Here is a 19,774-nt window from a genome sequence, read left to right on the forward strand (position 1 = left end):
TGCTCTTTCTGTGCCCCCATGTCAGTTAGCAGCCAAGCCCTTCAGCACCAATGCCAGGAAGGTCCCTCTTCACTTTTGTTTTGCCAACTGCTCTTAGGTTGGTGGGTGCATCACAGGGGGCATACCCAGCCAGCATGGATCTTGTGATCCACCGGGATCGCACTTGGGAACCTGGAGACTCTACAGCACAGTCCCATAGTGCTGCTGTCCTCGGTAAGCATGGGCTTGGGTGTGCCACTGTGATGTACTGCAAAAACATGCAAAAAGACACAGCCTGGGTCAGTCTTGGTCTTTTGACATGTTGCCTTGATGTAGCTCTCCCCTCAGTCTCCCTCCCTTCAGGTGTAGTCAGCGTAAGTAGGTGAGAGTACTAAATGCATGAAGGTCAGGACAGCAATTAGTGAGTTACTTCAGTCCCTCATCCCTTAGGTCCATTGCTGAATGGGCACATGTAAAGAGAAAAGGCAGAGGTAAGGCAGACTGCTGACACTGAAGGAGGTCATGAGACCATAGTGGTATCAGCAGTCTGAGTGGGCAGCCGGCACAGCTATGGGACACTACAGATAACCAACATCTGGAGCCCCATGCCTGTCCTTGGCATATTAGTGGAGCGGCGGTCCTTACCCTGCTTTTTCTCTTTACATGTGCCCTGGCTGTGCACCCTTGTCAGTGTCCACCCATGCTTTATTTCAGATAAGGTAAGACTGGAAGGGAAGATGTTCACAGGTTCAGAAGGGATGGCATTCACCTAACTGAGGAGGGCATTGCGTTCTTCTTGACCAACCTCCACAATGGCGTGAGGAGAGCCATGCATGATTGTGAGAAGAATGGAAAACATCCATGACCAAGTCGGTCCAGTATAGTAAGTAAAACACTATTATGAAATGTGTTGTGTAAAATTTATTTCTCTGAGCTTGGCAAATAACTGTTATGGAAATTATGATTTTTTTTTCATATTTTGGTGAATAACTTTGCAAGGGAGCATCTGAATGTGCCAAGTAATATCTCATTTTGAAGACAGTATTGCTGGTTCTAATATGGTAAAAGAATTGTGCCAGTATGTTTGACATGTGCAGATATCAAAGTTTGTTTGAGACTTATGGTTATGGAAATTATGATTTTTTTCATATTTTGGTAAATAACTTTGCAAGGGAGCATCTGAATGTGCTAAGTAATACCTCATTTTGAAAAGATTATTTATAGTTCTAACGTGGTAAAAGAATGGTACCTGTATGTTTTACTCATAGGCAGATATCAAAGTTTGTTTCTGACTTAGGTTATGGAAATTATGATTTTTTTTTCATATTTTGGTAAATAACTTTGCAAGGGAGCATCTGAATGTGCCAAGTAATATCTCATTTTGAAGACAGTATTGCTGGTTCTAATATGGTAAAAGAATTGTGCCAATATGTTTGACACATGCGCAGATATCAAAGTTTGTTTGAGACTTATGGTTATGGAAATTATGATTTTTTTTCATATTTTGGTAAATAACTTTGCAAGGAAGCATCTGAATGTGCTAAGTAATACCTCATTTTGAAAAGATTATTTATAGTTCTAACATGGTAAAATAATGGTACCTGTATGTTGTACTCCTAGGCAGATACCAAAGTTTGTTTCTGACTTAGGTTATGGAAATTACGATTTTTTTTCATATTTTGGTAAATAACTTTGCAAGGGAGCATCTGAATGTGCCAAGTAATATCTCATTTTGAAGACAGTATTGCTGGTTCTAATATGGTAAAAGAATTGTGCCAGTATGTTTGACACATGTGCAGATATCAAAGTTTGTTTGAGACTTATGGTTATGGAAATTATGATTTTTTCATATTTTGGTAAATAACTTTGCAAGGGAGCATCTGAATGTGCTAAGTAATACCTCATTTTGAAAAGATTATTTATAGTTCTAACATGGTAAAAGAATGGTACCTGTATGTTGTACTCATAGGTAGATATCAAAGTTTGTTTCTGACTTAGGTTATGGAAATTATGATTTTTTTTCATATTTTGGTAAATAACTTTGCAAGGGAGCACCACATTGTGTCAAGTAATGCATCATTTTGAAGACAGTGTTACTCCTTACAACATGGTAAAAGAACTGTGTCTGTGCACTGTACACACGTACAGATATCACAGTTTGTTTAGTCTTGTACGAATATGAAAATTATACATTTACAATACTTCTCATTATTATGCCCATATCTTTGAGGAGCATGGTAATCACACAAACGATGCGTCATTTTGAAGCTGACATTCAGATGCACAACTTCTACACTGATATGTAGGCTCTGTCTGTTACAGGTGATGACATATTATGCTTTGTTTATTTATCAATTATGAGAAATAATATATTAATCATATTTCTGTAAATATCTCATGAAAGGAGTGTCACACAGTTATGGTTAAAGTATCATTTTAAAGCTGACATTCATACTAACAAATTAAATTCAAATTGTATGGGTCTGCATGGTACATAGACCAAGATATTGTGCTTTGCTTTTCCAAAAAATTAAAAAAATTGCACAATATCAGCATTCCTTGCCAAATATTTCATTATGACTTTGATATGCACTATCAACATTTACACTGTTGGAAAGGTCAGTGTCTGCTGAACAACTTTCGCGTTTACATTTTTAGTGTAGCTCTTAGAGTTAAAGAGTTATGAGCATTTGTTTCCTGTATAGTATTACAAATGGATTTTCTGAAAATGAGCTCAGGCTGCTCTGTTGTTCCTATGGTGGAATTCAGCAGGCAGCTTTTCCTGAGCTGCTCTGGAGTGAATGAGTTAAAGCCAAGAAAGAAACCATGTGTCCAGACAAGCAAATAATTACTGGTATAGCCTCCCACAGTAGCTGGTACTTGGGCAGCTAGACTGAGTTAGATGGCTGGAAATGTCAGCATGTTAGTGGACAATAGCTGAAATTCATGCTGGGTAGGGGTGCTCAAGCAGAGAATTCTGTATCAGTGGAGCTGGCATCAAATGTCAACTCCTTTCAATTTGATGGACCTGGCAATGAAGGCCCAGTCTAGCCTTGTCCTTGATGGTTGCAGCACCATCTGGCATCAAAATTGATGCACAGGATCTTTATGTTGACTAACTGAAGGCCAACACCAGGGAAGGAATTGTCAGCTTTAGTAAATATGGGACTGAGTTTGATCCTGAATGTTCAACCACAAATGCCAACTCAGAGGGGACCCATAATACTGCTGAGCTTGAGGTCATTAAGCTTGGAACTGATGACACTATTGACACTGAGGTGGTCAAGGTCAAAGGCTGTGGTCCCAATAGAGACTGCAGCTGATAAAGAGTTATACAGACATGGACCCCAACATCAAGGAGTTGACCATCAGCGGAACTGGAACTAGGATATGGACAACACCTAGTGAGGAAAAAGGGGAAACTAGCAAAACTGGGGAGAAATGAGGTTCAACCCATCCTGATGTTAAAAGAGGAGAACACACGAGGCCACAATGAAAGGCCTGCCACATATCTGAATAATCCATCTATCCAGAAAGTGTATGCCTGGACCTGAAAGACCTAACCTAGTGGAGCCAAGGCATTTGGCATTATATCTCCGAGGCAACAGATGCTACACTACTGGGAAGAGGTTTGGGAAGTAAAGCCTCTTCAGATACAGTGAGCCACATGGGAGGGGTGGAAACCTCCTAATCCAGGAATCTTAGTGAAAGCAGGTTGATCCGATTTCATCTGGCACTGGCCTTTTGGAGCTTTGAGAAGGGGGAGAGAAGGACACGGAAATTCTCTTTGCTGGCCATGAAACAAGGATGGACTAGTTTTTCAAGCTCAGCCTGAGTCCTTCTATCGTTCAGAGAAAAAAGCTTGAAGGAATTACACATGCTGCAGGGTTCAGAAAAATTAGTCTCCCTAGACATTTTAAATATTTCAAACAGCTGTCTTGTGGGATCTTGGCCCAACATCTACATTTCTTAAACTCTTTAGACTCGCTGTCCATGGAACTCAACAAATAGCAAACAAATATTACCTCAAAAATGCCCTAGGTAAATGCTAATGGTAACAAAACTACCTAAACAAAAACTCCTGCATCTAAAAGCATGCTGGAATTCAGTAAGCAATAAAAATGCCATACAAGCTACCTACAATATTAACATATTAAACAAACACATCAATGGCTTAACAGGTACACTTTCCCCAAAGAACTAAGAAAAGGGAAGAAAATGGAATTTAGAGCTGAGGGGGACAGCTAGCTGCAAATCTGACTCAAGTTTAAGGAAAAGTAATAAAACTGACCGGAAGCAGATCACAAGTCACAAAAAAAAAAAAAAAAAAAAGACACAAATCAGGAAAAAAATGGACAGTGAAGCAATATTAAACAGTAGCAGCCATCAGGGGCCATTCTGTTAAGTAAGGAGACTTAAGAGTTATGTAAAAGTGTCATTCTAGAGGGGAAGAGTCAAGATTTCTTGGGAATATTTTCAGTTTAGACAATGAGGCTAATTAACAGTCTCATGCCCTGACACATCCCTAAGCAAGGGGCATTAATGCTTTATGTATCAACATACACAATTAGAAATATACGTAGGGTAGAAGCTTCTAAGCCAAGAGGCATGACAATACTCATTTGTTCAGCTTGTATGCAAACTACTCAAGCTCTTTTCCTCTGAATACATCAAAGGACTGCCTAGATATTTTTGTATCTCCTTTCAGTCCTATATTTTCCAGTAGTGAATTCCGCATACTCAACAATCTCTCAATAGAGCAGCTATCCCTCAGCTTACATAGCAGGCCACTTTTATGGCACAAACTCCTCTTCAAGATCTCATTCCACTAGCATCACCAATTAGAATTTCTTTGCTTGTCAACTCTTTGTAACCAAGAAAAATCTGCATACTTACTCCTGATGTTCACAATAGTCCCAGTCATGTCGTTCATGCTGACAAGCCAAGAAGTTGGGCCAGTAGTCCCTTTTACATTTCATAAATTTGATTAAATAGTGAGCACAGTAATCTCGTTGTTTCATCATCAAAAGGGCATCATTCATCTGCTGCTGAGTTGCTACTGGCACTGAGAAAAAGAATAAGAAACATCATCAATAAATTGACAAATCAAACTATCAAAACATAAATTACCTTAAATTACAAGTTATCATGGTAAAACTATTTTATAAAAGAGAATTCACTCAAAATATATATTATTTTAAAACTAGAATAGGAAAGAGAGAGAAGATAAATTCCAATTTTACTTATTACTCCGATTCAAATGATATGGTAGATACTCATAAGCTTGCATCAAATTCGTAAAGACTCACTAGCAGTAGGATTCATGCACTGACTTGCTACCATGCTCATCAGCTTGTCACTTTTACTATTTTGGGACTATCTACTTTATACACCTACCAGCAAACAGTTAAGTTCTCTCTTTCCTGAGTTATTTCATATTAAAAGCTAAAATGGATGTTTAAGGACCACACATTCTTGTATCATTAATCTGTCCTGAAACAAGCCTAGTCTGGGGACAAAGGAGCACAAGTAATGTGACAGGTGATCGACAACACTTCCAGCTGTCAGCAAATCAACTCAAAGATGAGGTTTATAGTAAGCATTTTTAACCTACCTCAAGGCAGTCTGGCAGCAGGTTTTTGTATACAAGACATAGTTAGACGCAGTAGAGAGAGCAAAACTAGCGAATGGAAGCTCAAGGTAACAAACTAATGACAAAAGACCCTTGGAAAATCATGTCATGGACCTGGAAATAGCACTCAATTTGAAATGCTTGGAACTGCTAAACAAAACACACCTCATACACAGATGACATGGAGTGGCACAGTTCCCAGAAATGGTGGGACTCTGGAGCCATCTTTAAGGATTTTCTGTATATTTCATAGCAGAAGTAACATCCTTTTTAGCCAACCACTTAGGCACTGTTTGCAAAGAAAATAAAAGTTGCTTATCTTTACAATATGAAACAGTTCTGTTAGTGTAACAGTGTGCAGGAGTAGATACAGCTGGGAAGAAAATAATATATGGAAAGACTGTTCAAATTTTACAAATACCACCCAAGGGCTGGATCTCAAGGGGAATTAGATACAATTCATAAGCTATTAAGACTAAAACTCAAAAAACCTTCTTACTGATGTTACTACTACCAAAAATATTTTTTTGTGACATGTATGTCAAACTTAGCCAAATTTGCCATCTTAAAATGGGATGGGGTAATCTCTTCAAACATAAAATCAATATATGAGGAGACAGCAGCAGAATGAATGGCAAACCATACTTGGCAAATAATTCTGAAATTCAAGGAAGCAAAAGAAAGGCCATGTTTTCCCATCATGGAAGTTGGCAACTGCTAGTAAACAGACCTTGATAGAAGACTAATAGTGCAGCAGCAGCAGCAAACAAGCACACTGTTGGGAAAATAGTGAACCACAAATCAGCTAATGAAGAAAATGGACTCATTTATTACAAGTAAGCCTTCCAGGTAAAACAAATATCTTGCAGAATGTAGGCACTGGCAATGACCAAACTCAGAGAGTTGTCATACTTGGGAACTAGGTCATAAAAGGAAGGGTACGGAGGGACAGACTGCAGGCACCCAATGAATGAGACAAAATACTGCGTCAAGAAGTCTCTAAAGAGGATGGATGCTGAAAAACAACAGCCACTAGAACAGACGATGTCGGGGCTGAAGACACAACAGTTCTCAGTCTCTAGCAAGAAGATGACAGATCACAGTAACAGGGAAGCAAGTAAAGAATAGTCAAGGATGAGAAATGGAGGCCTTAGATGGACTGCCTAGACGAGGGCTGGCAGGATAATGGAAAACATGCAGCTGTACTAAGCACTGGTAAAAGGATACAAAAAGATCACTGGAAGGCCCCATTTTCTGAAAACTTGAGCTGAAATCTTTCAGGAAATGAACAGAAATGTCTTTGGAGAGAAGAGAAAATTCCTTCCAAGGCCAGCAGCTAGGAAGTTGTTTACGCCTAGAATACAGACCACAGACAAAGTAAAGCCCTCCCATGCTCCTCCCAAAATAAGTACATTTATAAGAACATCCATCTTCTGTAACCAAAAAGAACTAATATTGTAGGGATGAGGGTGACTTTGTAAATGAAGCTTTCTTAGAATGTCAGGAGTCCTGCCCCTTCCCCATCATGCACTGCATATGCTATCCTTTTAAAGCACTAAGCATATAAAAGAAAAGAAGAAAACAAAGGAGGGAAGGAAAGGATTCTTGAGACCAGAGATACCAAATGAGAGTATATTAGAGAAGATGGACATACTTACAGATCTACCTTATGGTAAGTACACAGCATCCACAACTGAGAAGGTAAGGCCCATCTTCTGTAACAAAAAGGACAGAGTCCATAGCTATTAAGAGAGTTACTCCTCCTAGGAGACCAATGTCTTGCACTTTGAGCAATCCAGGGACCCAGTAATCCATGATCTCTTATGCCTTTCACAAATCAAACAGTTCCATGAATATAAGACCAACTTCAGCAAATCAATAAAGCAAGGAAGAGGCACAGATTCATTACTCAGTGTATCCCTCACCTCTGGATTATAACCCCAGTACAGATAAAGCAGTGTGATACATCCATTAAAATGTGGCCTGGATAATTGAACAGACATTCATAAATCACTACAGGCATGACTAGCATAGCCCTCTTCAAGAACTGAAACACAGTCTAAGCTAGGAACTGGCAAAGTGTAACGGTTGCAAGACTCAGTAGCCTCAAAATTTCTACGACTGCTACACTAAGTGTTTCTGCAACTACTGGGATTAAGGACATGCAATTGTATATATCGGCAAGGGCTTCTAATGATGAGTCCCAAAATATGTATGGCCAGTCAGAAACGACACTTTAATGACTGGGAAAGGAGACTGATGAGAAGTAATGTCCTGAAGCTGTTGCAAAGAAAAAGCCTTCAACAATGCAGTGGCCACGTATCTCTCAACTGTACAGATTTTCGCAAAATGTCCAGATTTTGGCCGAATATTTTTGATCAGTTTTTCATAAAATTGTGGTTTTCTGGCAAATTACAGGTAAATTATTAAAGATCGAAGTTCAAAAATAATGACAGAATTTGAGTTTCAGACTTCATATCCTTCAGAAAAATTCATGCTAATGCAAAACCTGTTATTCTATTAACTTTCTAAGTTTGTAAGAGCAGTATTTAAAAGTATTTTTGGGCATTTGTCCCACTTTTATTTGTGGTTTTGTCCGGATTCCTTGCTCTACGAGGTTGAGAGGTACGAGTGGCCACACAGTAGCCAGTAACAGATATAACATACATATGAAGTTGTGATTGGCAATTGACTATGGTTACAGTGGTCAAAACATCAATGCAAAACATGGTCCCCATCTGCACCAAGATGCTTTCTGAATCTGCTACAAGAAATCAGTTGTTTAGATATGAAAAAAATCCACATCTTCTACATAAGAAGGTTTACTGCCACCACTAACATATACTTTTTGAAAATCCTCCTGCAGAGAACAAAAACGAGGGTCCAAAACTGGAAGTGTTTTGTTTATACAAATGAACAAAAAAAACTTCAGTGTACCTTCCTTATTTTCATTTTACACCATCAGGACTGCTGTTAAGAACATATTCAGTCTCCTTTGAAAAGAGAAAAGAAAATACAGAGTGATCATGCTACGGGAATGTTGAGATCTCTGTAAACTATTTAGAACAGATCCCATATTTTCTTCAAGAGATGCAAAAAAGAAATCAGAAATAGCAGACCCAAAACTCACTAGTTTAGTAGTACAGGATGAATGGATGATTTTTGCCCTAGCTAAAGGCTGTTAAAAGTAGTGAATGTAGGAGTGGTTGAGGAATAATAGAGCAAGTATAAGAATAATTCCACTTATGCACATTTAAGTGGAGCATGCCATTTACTGCAGTGGAGGCAGAGTCTTCCCCTACCACATCATTGTGGGAAGACTAAGAAGGAAATCAGGACTGCTGGAGTCTCTCCATAAAAGGCAGCCCAAAACTTGCTTGAACCTGCCGAGTCCTGCCACATTTAACAAGTCCTTACCCTTGTTTCTAATACGTATCAGAGGCCTGCTGATCCAAAGCTTAATGCTGACCCTGCTGTAGCTGGAAGAACAGTTAGTTATGTACTCACCATACCGATCGATGTATGTGGTCCATCTCACCTACATTCCTTACTCACGGGTTCGGAGCCGAGAATCGGCTCAGACTCAGCCAAATTTTTCTAGCACGAAGTCTCTAATTGGATCTGGGTGGATCCTACAAGGGCCGAAGCACCAAGGGACATGGATGGTTCTGAAGTTAAGAAAACCAGTCCATGCACCTCAGACCAGACCAGAGAAGATCGATCCTGGGAGATCTCCAGTGCCAAAGGGCCAGAGGAACTCAAGGTGGCTCTCAGTGCTGGAGGCGAAGTTGCAACTGGAACAGAGGCAGTTGTTGTCAGGAATGTCAAAACCAAAAGCTCCAAAGTCTTGATAGGAGTTGGAGGAGGAAATGGCGGTGTCGCAGACTAAGAGGTTCTAACGCTGGGTTGGCTAGGAACCAAAGACAATCCCCTCACTGCTAGGACCTGATCCACCAGTCTCACAAAGTCGGCCTCAGAGGGACTCTTAGTGGATCGAACCGTTGCTGTAGACTGAGACCTAGGCAGTGTGACATCGAGGAAGAGGCTAGGTGGTCTGTCTATAAGAGGATCAATGGATAGAGAGTACCTAGATCTAGGTACCAAGATAAATTTTGGTTTGCCTGGTGCCGACGGAGCCAAGGAAGCCAATGTCAACTCTGAAGATTCAAGTCCTGATTTCAGTGCCGAGGAAGTGGTCGGCACAGAGGAATGTTTTGGTGCCTTCTTTGTTGGTTCTGAAACACAAGGAACCGAAAAAGGACATTTCCTAGAAGAGGCTGAATGGGATGAAAACAAACTGGCTTCAGTCTTTGACCCAGAAATGGCCTCGTCAAACTCACACTTCAGAAGTACTTTTAAGACTAATTTGTTTTTACATTCTGTGAGAGTTCTTGTAGAGAAACCATGACAAACTGAGCAACTCTCTTGTAAATGAACTTTCCCAAGGCAGTACACAATGTATGTGCATCTGAATTATGCATTTTGCCCTTACACTTCTCCCACCTCTTAAAACCTGAGGTGCCCTTAGATTTAACAAGTGAATCTACTTTCTCTTCCAAATCAGTCATACAGTGACAGAAGAAAGATATATATATATATATATATATATATATATATATATATATATATATATATTATGGTATTAAGACAATACCTCGGAAGGTAAAAAGGAGAAAAGAGGGAGTACCAACAGTGGTACTTTGACAGAAACTACCAACGATAAAAAGAGACAAACAACAAGTACACTCATGCGCACACAGACTGTAGAGAGGAGCGGATAGAAAAGAACTACGCTAACAAGGTAAATAGCCCGAGAGAGAGAGAAGAAAAAACTCACTGAAATATAACCAAAGCTCAAGAGCAGTAGACACACGTCTGACAAACGAAGCGGCAAACAAGATCTGAAGTAATTTACAGAGGAGCATTATGGGTACAGCCTAGCTCAAAAGTTTAGAGTGTGCAAGCTAAAGTAAACAGCCGAGTCTGTTCCCAGGCTGAGAACCAAGCCTGGGACTCAGTCAAGGACTGAGTGAAGACTGACAACATCAAATTCCTAGGTTTTCCCTACATTCTCTGTCCTCCAATTCTAACATTTTTTGAAATATCTCTTCTTGAGCAGTCTTATACTCAGCCAGTCTTTTCTTCATTTCTACCACTTTTTGCATTTTTATCAGCTCATCTGAATATTTGTTTAAAGCTTCTTCTATTTTTCAGCCTTGTGTTATTTTAGTCAATATAATCCTTCAGTGTTTTGCTTATTTTAAATCATCTGTGAACATATTTGACATTTCTTTCCTCTGTATTACTGGAAGTTGCGTCTTGCACTAAAGCTGGAGCTTGAAATGCTTTTTGCTGAACAGCTGCAGGATTCTTCCCAGCAAGTGTTTTCTCCTCACCTTTTGTGATTTACTTTCTTTCAGGTTCTCTAAATTTCTGCTTTGCTGGCATCCAGACAGTGTACATACTAGCCAGTAACTGACATTTACCTAAAAATACAAATTTACTAGCTCTATTTTCTGAATTTCTGTTTTCACGCTGGGAGAGTTGTGATTAAGCTGTTACTCAGTGTGCAGCCACCTTGGAAGTCCCTACTATAGTCAATGTCTTGATCACTGCTGCAACAGCCTTAGCTATAGGGTACATTACCTTAGCTTAGTACTTTGGCAGGTGGAAGGAGAAGGGTTCTAGCCACAGATGAAGTAAAAAGCCCTGGCACAGTGGGCCTTGACCCTGTCTGGAACAAATAATAATCCGAGACAACCATTTGGAAATAGTCTGTTTTGACGCTGGTTGTCCCTTCTTAACTTCAAAAGAAATGAACTGATCCGCAGTCCTGAAAAAGATTATCAAGATTGTGTGAGAGTTATATGTAGACATCCAAGATATGGAGAATCCTATCTTCCTCATTTTTAAGTTCAGAAAAGAAAATGGGGAGATGGATAGTTTGGCTTAATGTAAACACTGATGCCACACTCTAGGCATAAAAAAAGGATTAATTCAAAAAGAAACACTATCGCTGTGGAAAATGACAAGTGCTTACAAATCAGATATTCTTCTTGTAAAAGTCAGAGAAATCAGTAAAATAGTTTTCCATGCCAAGTTCCTCAAGTCGGCTGGATAAGCTGGTACAAATGGAGAAAATGTTAGCCTCTCTAAATACAAAAATAAGGTCCCAAGAAGAGCCTCTGGTTGTCTTGGAGGTCTCTTATACAAAACTCATTTAAAAAAATAAATGTGAGAATGTCTTGAAAGAGGAGGATCCATGAGCAGACATGATAAAATGGCCAATTAATTAATCTTGATGGAGGAATAAAAAAGGCCATAGGAGAGTAACTCTCACAATTATAATAAAACCAGGGAAACACTAGCCCTGAATGGGTGCTGGTTATGTTGTTGGTACCAACTGGAAACTAGTTGCTAACATATTATTTTCTAGCCGCAGTCTTCCTTGCCTCCATTAGCACCTGCTGCATGCATGTCCTTAGCAAAGAGGTGCCTAAAGAGAATTAAGACCCTATCATCCAGTCAGTTAAAACTGATTGGGGTCAGGCTGCTTGTGGGAGTAGGCCAAGTGAGTCTGGAAGCTTGTGGTAATTGCCCCTGACCATTTCCAAAATAAGGGAAAAACCACTGCTGCCTGGGCCAGAAGGGAGCCACCACAATGATGATGGGGAGTTCTTTCTGAATCTTAAATAGTACCCTGGGTATCACTAGGAAGGCTGAAAATACAGAAACATGCCTGTCCAGGGAAACAAAAAGACATCTGTCTTCCAGGCCTTTTGCATGGAGTCCTGAGTCAGAATTCTGCCATTTGATTGTTCAGAGAGGAAGCAACAAGGTCTGCTTCAGGAATTCCCCACAGATGGATCAAATCATGGAAGATCCCTTGATCTAGTTCCCATTCATGAAGGTCTGCTTTGTCCTGCTCAGCTTGTCTGCCACACAATTTTGCTCTGAAGGTTATGTAGGGTGCATATACAGTCAGACTGTGCTGTGACACTAAAATCCAAGCGAACATTGCTAGTCTGCAAAGCGTGGTTGATGCTATAATTCAAGCTAACATGGCTAGTCTGCAAATTGATGTACCTCATGAATGTGGTATTGTCTAACAACTTTAAGTGGTACAGATAAGAAAGATGATTCAAAAAGCTGACTGCCTTGATCAAGGGAAGCATTACTTTAATATTTATGTGCTTGTGTTTGTCCTTAGTATCCCACAAACCTTGCACTTTTATCCCTCCTGAAACTGCTCCACACGCAAAGTCCAAGGTGCCTGTAGTAACTTCTCTGAAGTGACGGCAGTCTACTGTCTCCACCACTCAGCGTTCAACTGCACAGCATTGTGCAGAAAAATCCGCATTTGACACTGAAGCGAAACAGTGTGGTGCTTTTCTTTCAACAGTAGTGGTTCCACTTCTCGTTCTCTGATTGGTTTCCAAATCATAACTATAGACAATTGGCAAACAGACACAGAAAGGGAGCCAATCAAAGAATGATTCTGACCATAAGCAGCCAATCAAAATGCTGAGTAAATGCCCATGGCTTCAGGGCTCCCTGTAACAACAACCCCAAAGCATGAACAAGAGAAATGGTTGTGCAAATTGCATTTAGAGAAATGTAAAAAAAAACTGAAGCAAAACAGTACCAGAGCAAATAACTGCAATACCAGCAGTTAAAAGGAATCACTAACTGCTGGTATTGCAGTTTACTTTAGTACTGTTTTGCTTCTATTTTATTTTTTCTTCCTCTCTTTTAACATATAGCTCTCAACCTCCTAGAGTAAGAAATCTGGACAAAGCCAATAGCCAAACACAATGCAAGGATAAATCCACAAAAATAGGGACAATGCTTAAATATTGCTCTTATAAACGTAGAACGTTACTAGAATAACAGATTTTGTGTTACTGTGATGTCCAACCAATATCCTGCCACCAATTAAATGTGATGTCCCTTACAATCTTGGGTCAGTAACTAAGGAGCTTCAATCCTCACTACTGACTCAAATGTGAGACTGTCACTTAAAACAGGGGTACTATTTCACAATTTCTCCCCAAACAGCACAGTAGGAACATGCCCAATAATCTGGGACTCTACTGTATACTTCTGTCCACCGCTAACATAATTCCTTATTACACACTTCAGAGCAATGTGTCCTAGTTTAAGACCTCTGATGCACTCACAGCAAATTTAAATCTCACACATCCAAACACTTCTGGGAAAGTTTGAAACAGATTTCCAGCTGTGTCCCTTCCCCAAAATAATACGTTAATGCTGCCACCAGAGTGTCTTCATGCCCTTCTGAAGGGGTGCCCAATTATGAAAATTAAATATCAAAGTAAATGATAGCTGTGACCAGAAGAGGCCAGGCAATTGAGGTGACCTACAGAGTATCAAACAGGTATAAGCACTCTCTAATCTCTAAAGAAAAACACTACTTTCTATTCACAATCTAAGCTAATGGAAAACATTTTATAAGTAAAATGACACAAGAATGTAAATCAATAATTTCCACAAACACCAGAATTCAATCACCAGAAATGTAAAATTAAACTTGTACGATAGAACTCCATCATTCTAGAAAAACTCTATCTGAATAACTAAACTTTCCTAATCTAACTGGAGAATATTGTCCCTGATTTAATCTAACACATAGCAGCAAGGCAAAGGCAGGGTTACAGCTTTTGGCGAGTTCTCTTTCATGGGTGTCCACTGACTGCAACTTTTCACTAACAGCTGTTAGTCACAAACTGCTAAGTACTTGACTAACTGCACAGTACTTGACTAGCTCAGATTAACAGTCTCAATTGTCTTATTTTAAGAATATCAGTCAGCCGTTTGAAAAATTCTTTTTCTGTAAATCAGCTGTTCAAATAATCACCTAGCAACCAGGAACATTCTAATGACATCCTCTACTGTTCAGCTGATTCTTCACAGTTTCTACTTAAGAATGTCCCTCACAAACGTGCAATTAGAAATGTATCAAACACTGACAGATTCTTTGAACATTCTGTATAAACAAGGAAATGCTCAGCATTTAAAAAACTTGTTTACATTTTCACAAATAGATAGGCTAACACAAGTTAATCTGAGAATATACACAAATCACCTGCCAGACATGTTGGCATACAATACAAGTTAATCTGGGAATACACACACCTCTCCTGCCAGACATGCTAACACATATGACAGTGTTTTCATTTTCTTCACAGTTACCATACATTTTTCAGAAGGGTATGAAGTCTGAAACTCAATTTTAAATCATTACCTTATTATTTCATCCCTCTGTGACTTGCCAGAAAACTACATATTTTATGAGGAAATGAGGAACAGACCAAAACTGTGAGGCAAATATCTGGGCAGTTGAGACTAGGTATGCCAAGGGGGAATTTGTGTGTGTGTGTGTGTGTGTGTGTGTGTGTGTGTGTGTGTGTGTGTGTGTGTGTGTGTGTGCGTGTGCATGTGCGTTAGCTCTCAATCTCTTAGCACACGAAATCTGGACTCAACCTTAATTAACAGGGGAACAAAGACTCCCAAAAGGGACCAATTTTAATTATTGCTCTTATAAACAAACAGTTGCTAGAATAACAGGATTTGTGTCAGCAACTTTCTGAAGGATATAGTTTGAAACTCAAACGTATCTAATTATTTAGAGAGAGAGAGCCTTCAGTAGTTTGCCAGAAATCCATAGATTTTATGACCAAAAATAAAATGCAAAAATCTGAACACTCGAGGTGGTATGGTGTGTATGCAAGTATATCACAATGTCGTGGCTCAAGAATCAGGGATGAAGGCAAAAAGAAATGGAGACAGTGTCCAAATCAGACAGATTTTAAATATTGTGATATACTTTTGAAATTTGATAAAACAACATATTTTGCCTTAGCATGCATTTTATGAAGTCTAATGAATCTTGTATGTACAAGAATGTGTTTTAAAGACTATGCAAAGGCCTGCACATGTTCCTGACTAACTCTAGGCATCTTTTAAGCATAATGCATTAGCGACCTAGAGCTGAACTCATTTAAAGTTATAATTTCAGTATCTGCTGTGTATTTAACTAAGCTGAAGTCATTAGATGCCATCTCATAGTATTTGAATGTTTCTCTTTAACTGCATACTTTATGGATTATGAAGGCATTTGAGTGTGTTTGTGGCTAAAAAGGATAGCTGTTTTAGCCTGCTAGTACTATTTTTCAACCTTATTAACACTAATACTCATATCTCTCTCCCTCACTTGTATCATAGGTAGCCCCCTCCCTTGCCTAGCTTCCTGTGGTTCCCAAGACCTAACAGCGCCCATCAGGACCACAAAAGAAAACTAAACCAGAAGCCTCAACTCTTCTTAAAAATCAGGGTAAACACAAAACATTAGTACCCTATTCAGAGAGAACTATACTGTCCTTGTCAAGAACCTGACACCCTATCTTGAAGACTTTAATAATACAAAGCCTGTAAAAAATTGCATCTTTATAAATTCAGCACTAGTAACTCCATTGTTGAGTTATACTACTGGAAACTGTTACCTTTAAGACCCTGCAAAGTCTCCTGGTGTAGGTCTCCCCCCTCCTCCCTCTCTGCCCCATTATCCCACCCGCCCCCAGCATCCCTACTTTTATAGCTACAAATAGTCCCTCCCACTTTCCCACTTAACAAATCCAAAGCTCCCTTGTCAAACTCCATAACTCCTCCCACCGCAGGGCCCAACCCTCTAACAAACCCCACACAAAGTCTTTTCCCCACTCCACTTCCCTACTTCAGTATGGCAAATATCACTTATACTATTACCCCCATCATAATTCTACTTCTCATCACCACCTATATCCTAACAATATATGAAAACCAAACTCTTATAGGCATTCCTTTCCCTAAGTGCCACACCAACTCCCAATTCAATCTCCATGACAGTTATATACCACCCTCAATCTACCAGGACAAAAATATATAAAATAGTCCACCCGACACTTCAACACCCTAAAATTCCACATAACAAAACTAATCTCAAAATACTATTTAAACTACAAAGACTTTTAGTTTACTTGAAAAATTGTATTAACATCGATGGAGATATTCACCCAAACCCAGGTCCCACCACTATGCCAATCTCTAATCCCTATAATTTAACCCGAAAACCTACTGACTCCCTTCTAATACTACACCTGAACCTAAGAAGCATTAACAACAAAATTCACAACCTTCACGCCATCATAGCTAGTCATTCCTGACATCATGTGTCTAACCAAACATGGCTAAAACCCTCTACTAAGATTGAAGAGATCCTCCCACCCGGTACAATATTCTCAGGGCTGATCGTACAAAGAAAAAGGTGGAGGAATAGCTATTATGTTTAAAACAAACTAAACATCCTTAAGAACCAAGTACAACCTCCTATGATCTCAAACCTAGAAATTATAGCCCTACAGATCTGCCTAAACACTCAAAACGCACCAACCTTATTGTAACCTATATCCCGCCAGGAAGAACACAGAAAACCTGGAGCAATCCCTGAGCTGGCTAGCCATCAACTACTCACAAGAAACCATAGTTCTTGGAGACGCCAACATTGACTGGTCTCTATTCTACCCATATAACTCCACAACCTATTAACCTATATGGTTTCTCCCAAAATATCCTATCCCCAACCAGAATAGGCAACTCACTTCAAAAGAAAGTATAATTGACTGGATCCTTACTAATAGAGACTCTAATAACTATACCACTGGCACCCTTCCCTGTGACCTCAGCGATCACCTAATAACTTATATCATTAAACATAAATGCCCAACTTCTAACACCCCTATATAGATTAATCAGAAACAAAAAATTCCCTCAATTATTTCTTGCTGACCTGAAATTCTGCAACTGGACCATATTAAAGACTCTTCCACTAGAAGAGAGTGTGTCCCACCTCAATGACACGTTCCTTAAGATACTTGACTCACATGCTCCACATAGACAAATTAGAACCAAAACTTGCATAGCACCTTGGCTCACTACTGATACTAAATCCAAAATCAAACGACCAAGCCTGGGAAAAATGGAGAGCCACAAAACCCCCAAGACCAACTAAGAAATGCAAACTGCCATAACCCAAGACAAAACAATACTTCTGCAGCCTCCAGCAAAACACCAGAACAACCTAAAGAAATTCTGGGCAGGTTTTAACAACCTTCTGCACCCAGGCAAAACCTCCACCCCAACCCCTGAGAAACTCTTAGAGAGGCCAAGAAGAAGTAGCCAACACCTTTAACTCCTTCTTCACTGAGACTATCCAAACCTTAGCCAGTCACCTTACCTCCACTTCCCACCTGCTGCTAAACTGCAACGTGACAACCCTACCCCTTTAATTTAAAGCCAGTCTCTTCCTCCTATGCACCCTCCTAAAACCTCAAACCAACTACCCTAGCTGACCACCTTCCCGCGGAATTCTTACAAATTGCATCTGATGAAATAGCCTACCCCATATCAATCCTAATAAACAGATCTATAACTGAGATGAACATTCCCTCAATCTGGAAGACTTCCTATATCATTCAACTTCACAAAGGAGGTAAAATGTCAAATTATAGACCAATAGCCATCCTGTCCCCATAGCGAAAATCATGGAAAGATGCATCCACAAACAACTTCTTCACTATCTGACCTCTAATAATCTCTTGTCCAATGCCCAGCATGGTTTTCCATAGTACAACTACTGCCCTCCTTTCCTTTATTGACTCAATCAACAACAATCGCAATAACAAACTCATATCATCTGCCCTCTTTCTGGACCTATCAAAAGCATTCGATATGGTCAATCATCAATTCCTTCTCAACATCCTTGAAACCCTACGTCTGGACACTCCAGCACTAAACTGGTTCAACGCCTACCTCACTGGTAGGCAACAAGCTGTCCTATGGCAAAACAGGATATCAGGATTGCTCCTCAGGGCTCGATACTGGGCCCAGTTCTGTTTTCCATCTTCATAAATGACCTTCAATCAGTCATCCCTAAATCCACCTGCATACAATACGCTGACGACTCCACCTTAATCTGTCTTCACGCCTCCTCTCGAATCTCCAAATGACCACACAACGTTGTTTTTCACTAGTTGAAAAATGGTTCACTGACTTAAAACTTCTACTTAACCCAGCTAAAACCAAACTATTACTTTTCTTCCCCAACGTCTTCTCACCTCTAGGTAAAGAACTCCCAAACACTAACAACACAACCTTTCATATTAAATCCAATAATGGGACCCTCATAACCCCTGTCACCAGTACCAAACTGCTAGGTGTCACTATTGATCATAAGCTCAAATTTGACATACACATTACCCAAACAGTAAAGTCTGTTAACAAAAAACTAGGATCTATGTACAGAATTAAAAACTTCCTAACTCCCACTACCAAATTAACTATTGCTCGCACCCATCTCCTCTCTTCCCTCCTCTATGCTTCCCCGATCCTCTCTTTTCTTAATAAACGTGAACTTAACATGCTCTCTTGCCTATAACCACATTGTCAGATTTATTACAGGTTCCCCTTATCGAACCCATCATTGTAAGACTTGGCTGGTTGGAACTGCCAAATCTCCTCAAACTTAGCCAACTCATGAAGCTTATAAAATAATCAACCATCCTGATAGAACTGTGCAAAATTCTAACTCCATATACTAACCTCAACAGTCTCCGATCATCAAACAGCATCCAGATCCTAACCATCAAAGCAAAAAACTCAGGTGGGGATGCCCTTTATGTAATTCCATTGGCAAGCAGTGGAACTCCCTGCCAAACAACCTTAGACTTACTTCTTCAATCATTTCAAAGCTAACCTTAAAGAATATCTCCACACAATGGACATGCCCATGTCGAGAACCTGACTAACTACATATCTCATTACTTCTAGCTCCACTTCCCTAGCCCATTTCCCTAATTGCAGATCTCTAAAATTTCTCTTCCTTTTAGTAATAAGGAAAATCTCTGATTTCAGTCTATTTCTCAGTATCTTTAACGAAATCAATGTTTTGTGTATAATTTCCTGTCTGTCCTTTAGTCTTATATAACATCTATGTAAATTTTCATTCCTGCATATGTAAGCTGTATTCTCTTGTTGTAACAATACTTTGAATCTTGCAATTTAAATATGTACTTCTATTGTGTATTGGAGCTTTTCTCCTCGGGCCTC

General features: G+C 39.6%; 1 protein-coding gene across 1 annotated transcript in view; it reads right to left on the reverse strand.

The window, feature by feature from the left end:
* The window catches only part of NDUFB7 (NADH:ubiquinone oxidoreductase subunit B7), a 194,294-nt gene that overhangs the window by 93,479 nt on the left and 81,041 nt on the right, over positions 1 to 19,774 (reverse strand). The window contains exon 2 of the mRNA XM_044084550.1: positions 4,876 to 5,044. Coding sequence (XP_043940485.1) covers positions 4,876 to 5,044 — 169 coding nt within the window. The remainder of the gene's footprint in view (positions 1 to 4,875; positions 5,045 to 19,774) is intronic.

Source organism: Protopterus annectens, chromosome 9.part0 (genome assembly GCF_019279795.1).
Source record: "Protopterus annectens isolate FY-2018-M chromosome 9.part0, PAN1.0, whole genome shotgun sequence".
Lineage (NCBI taxonomy): Eukaryota > Metazoa > Chordata > Ceratodontiformes > Protopteridae > Protopterus > Protopterus annectens.